The sequence below is a fragment of the Mirounga leonina genome, unplaced genomic scaffold (assembly GCF_011800145.1).
Source record: "Mirounga leonina isolate KUSES-001 unplaced genomic scaffold, KU_Mleo_1.0 Mir_376, whole genome shotgun sequence".
Taxonomy (NCBI): Eukaryota; Metazoa; Chordata; class Mammalia; order Carnivora; family Phocidae; genus Mirounga; species Mirounga leonina.
Window position 1 is genome coordinate 8,850,836 of NW_023270718.1, and position 3,271 is coordinate 8,854,106.

General features: G+C 57.5%; 1 protein-coding gene across 1 annotated transcript in view; it reads left to right on the top strand.

The window, feature by feature from the left end:
* The first annotated feature begins 1,728 nt into the window (after positions 1 to 1,728).
* The window catches only part of EPS8L1 (EPS8 like 1), a 12,853-nt gene continuing 11,310 nt past the window's right edge, over positions 1,729 to 3,271 (top strand). The window contains exon 1 of the mRNA XM_034986521.1: positions 1,729 to 1,745. Within this exon, the coding sequence (XP_034842412.1) occupies positions 1,729 to 1,745 (17 nt within the window). The remainder of the gene's footprint in view (positions 1,746 to 3,271) is intronic.

The following is a 3,271-nucleotide window of genomic DNA, read 5'->3' on the forward strand; positions in this document are numbered from 1 at the left end:
GGCGTCCGCTGTTCTCATCCACTCCCTGCAGGTGTAACCTCCGGCAAGCCTCTTCACCCAGATGGGGCTCAGTTTCTTCATCTGTGAAATGGAGCCTCCCAACCTCACCTCACTGGGTTTTGGGAAGAAATGGTGCAGATAACGTGGTCGGCAAGGGCCATGGGACACAAGAAGTTCTGGAAAGGAGATTTCAAGCCGGAGGAGCTCGTTAACGTTTGAGAAGTACTTGGAGCTGTGTGGGGCTCTGCGTCTGTTACCATGATTGGAGGGGGTTACTGGGGGGGGGGGTTCCAGAGGAAGAGGCAGGGGGAGGCAGGAACCATACACAGGTGTGCACCAGGCAGGGAGAGAGACTGGCCCCGGACACAGAAAGGCAGCCCCGGGTTCAAATGCCACCCCTCCCACGTTGACGACCCCCTCTTGAACTGCAAACAGGTGCGAGTCAAACCTCTGACCTCCCGGAGGTATAAGGGCAATTGGAAGAGGGTATTTGAGGCTGAGCTTTTGGTTTTGTGACCAAGTATGACATCGAATGACTTGCTGTCCTTGCGCTAGTGCTGTTAGAGACCGTCACAGTTCCTGGCTCCCCCACCCCAACCCTGGTGTCCCTGCCAGCCCCTCCCAGGGGCCACTGCTGCTGGGCTGTGCCAGGTGAGTGCTCAGGTATGCGGAGGCGGGGTGGCCTGGCAGGGAGCAGGAAGGAGGGGCCGGCATTTGGAACCCAGGGACAGCAGAGAGCGGGGCCTCTCGCAGCAGACCGAGCCTGACGGGCAGGTGAGGAGGGGGCCTAGCCAGCGGGGGTGGAGGTCGGGACTCCTGGGGAGCAGGAGCAGGGGGCTAGGACTCTCGGTTCAGACACCAGGAAGGCTGGCAGACCTGAACCCTTGAGTCCTGAGGAGGTAAGGGCTGGGAGATTGGCCTGAAAGCCTGAGGCCCTAAGTGGCTGAGGAATTAGATGAATGGTTCTCTGAGGGGACTTGGAGTCAAGACCCTTTGGTTCTTAGGGTCCGAAGCTCTGAGCTGGAACTCCTGGGCCCCTGAGGAGATAAGGCTGGGAGACAGGATCACTGGAAAGAGGAAGCAAAATAAGATACACATAGATTAGGGAGCCAAATGCATGGATCCCTGAAAAATTTGGGGGGCAGAGTACAAGGTGTGAAGGAGGGGCTCGGGGCCTGGACTCCTGGGTCTGAGGGAGGAGGAGGAGGGGCTGGGGACCCGGACCCCTGGGTCTCAGAAAGGAGGGGCTGGGGGTCTGGACTCCCGGGTCTGAGGGAGGAGGGGCTGGAGGCCCCGGACTCCTCGGCCTGAAGGAGGAGGGGCATGGGGGTTTTGGACTTCTGGGTCTGGGGAAGGAGGGGTCCGGGGGCAGGGACCCTCGGGTCTGAGGGAGGAGCGGCTGGAGACCCTGGACTCCTGGGTCTGAGGGAGGAGGGGCTGGGGGTCTGGACTCCTGGGTCTGAGGGAGGAAGGGGCTGGGGATCTGGACTCCTGGGTCTGAGGGAGGAGGGGGCTGGGGGCCTGGACTCCAAGGTCTGAGGGAGGAAGGGGCTGGGGGTCTGGACTCCTGGGTCTGAGGGAGGAGGGGGCTGAGGGCCTGGACTCCTCGGTCTGAGGGAGGAGGGGGCTGGGGCCAAAGTCCTAGGTACCACAGGCCAGGTCAGGCCCTCACTCTCTGCTGGCCCCTAGGGCACCTCCAGGTGGCAGGAGCTCCCCATTCTCCACACCATGAGCACCACCACAGGGTAAGTGGCCCCTGCTCCCCAGGCTGCCCAGCCCCCTCTGCCACCCTCTTCCCCACACCCCCAGGGGGCATTTACAGCAGCCCAGGCCTGGACTCTGAGAAGGAGGCCTACGCTGCCTCCTTCCCTGCCCGGCCTGGGTTTGAGCTACTGCCCCAGAGCAGACGCACCTGGGTTCATCTCCAGACGCTCACACTCAGCAGCAGTGTGACCCTGGCCAAAGAACCAAGCCTGAGTTCCTCCTCTGGGAAACAAGGACAATTCTGAGAGCTTGACAGGGTAATGAAGGTATAGGACTTAGCAGAGAATCTGACCAAGAGCAGGTACTCTCTTCTGCTTCTGCTGTTGTTAGCTTATTATTAGACATTGACCCTTTGCAGGCAAATCTGGGCTTTTTTTTTTTTCTTTAAGACTTATTTATTTCAGAGAGAGAGAGAGAGAACACGGGGGTGTGGGGGAAAGGGCAGAGGGGGAGGGCAAGAGTGTCTTCAGCTGACCCCACGCTGAGCACGGAGCCCAGTGTGGGACTAGATTTCATGAGCCTGAGATCATGACCTGAGCCGAAACCAAGAGTCCAACGCTTAACCACCTGGAGCCCCTGGGCTGTTTCTAATAAAGTTCAAGTCTCCTGGAGTGAGCATCGAGAAGAACAAAGGGAGGCCCATGGGAATAGCTGCATTGAAGATATACGGTAGTGAATTGTCCAGCACAGGGGTAATCAAATTGTGCAGAGATCTGACAGGCAGGAGCAGGACAAGGAGCAGAGGTTTGACTGAAAGTGTTTCTTGTCCCTCATCCCACCTGAGCTCTGAGTTTCTGTCATTTCTGTGGAGTTCTTCTTGGAGAAGGTGACCTAGAAGGAGAGGCCAAGGGCAGGAGCCAGAGAAGGATTTGGCTGGGAAGAGCCTGGCCTGTGGGAGTAGGAGGGGGAGATAAGTCTGTCTACCCCAAATACTAATGCTGGTGTAAAACCCCCCCTTTATTGAGCACATACTGAGTGCTACCGTTCACACTGTAGGACTGAAATTTAATTTACTGAGGCTGTGAACCCCCTCCACTGTCAGTGAATCCAATAGCTCTACCAGACAGAGGCTATCAGATTAATAACCCCTATCTCACAGAAAGGGAAATTGAGGCACGAGAGATTAAGTCTCCTATCCAGGGCCTTATGGCAAGACAGTATTGACAGGGGATTCCAAGCCAGGTCTGTACGACAGCTGAGACCACGCTCTCCACCACCTGGTACCACACTGCCTTACCTGTGGGAAAGTCCAGCTCTGGGCCTGCCCTCCCCTGCTCAGAACCCTCCATGGTTCCCAACTGCCCTCACAATGAAGTCTTTGCTGCTCTGCTTGGCATTCAAAGCCCCCATGATCTCCCAGTTCCCATGGCCCCTCTCTCTCTCTTTTCCTTAACCAGCCCAGAAGCTGCCCCCAAACCAAGTGCCAAGTCAATCTATGGTGAGTTTGGGAACAAGAAAACCCCAGGCTGAAACTAGGTCTGAGGGAGGAAGGGCTGGAGGCCTGGAC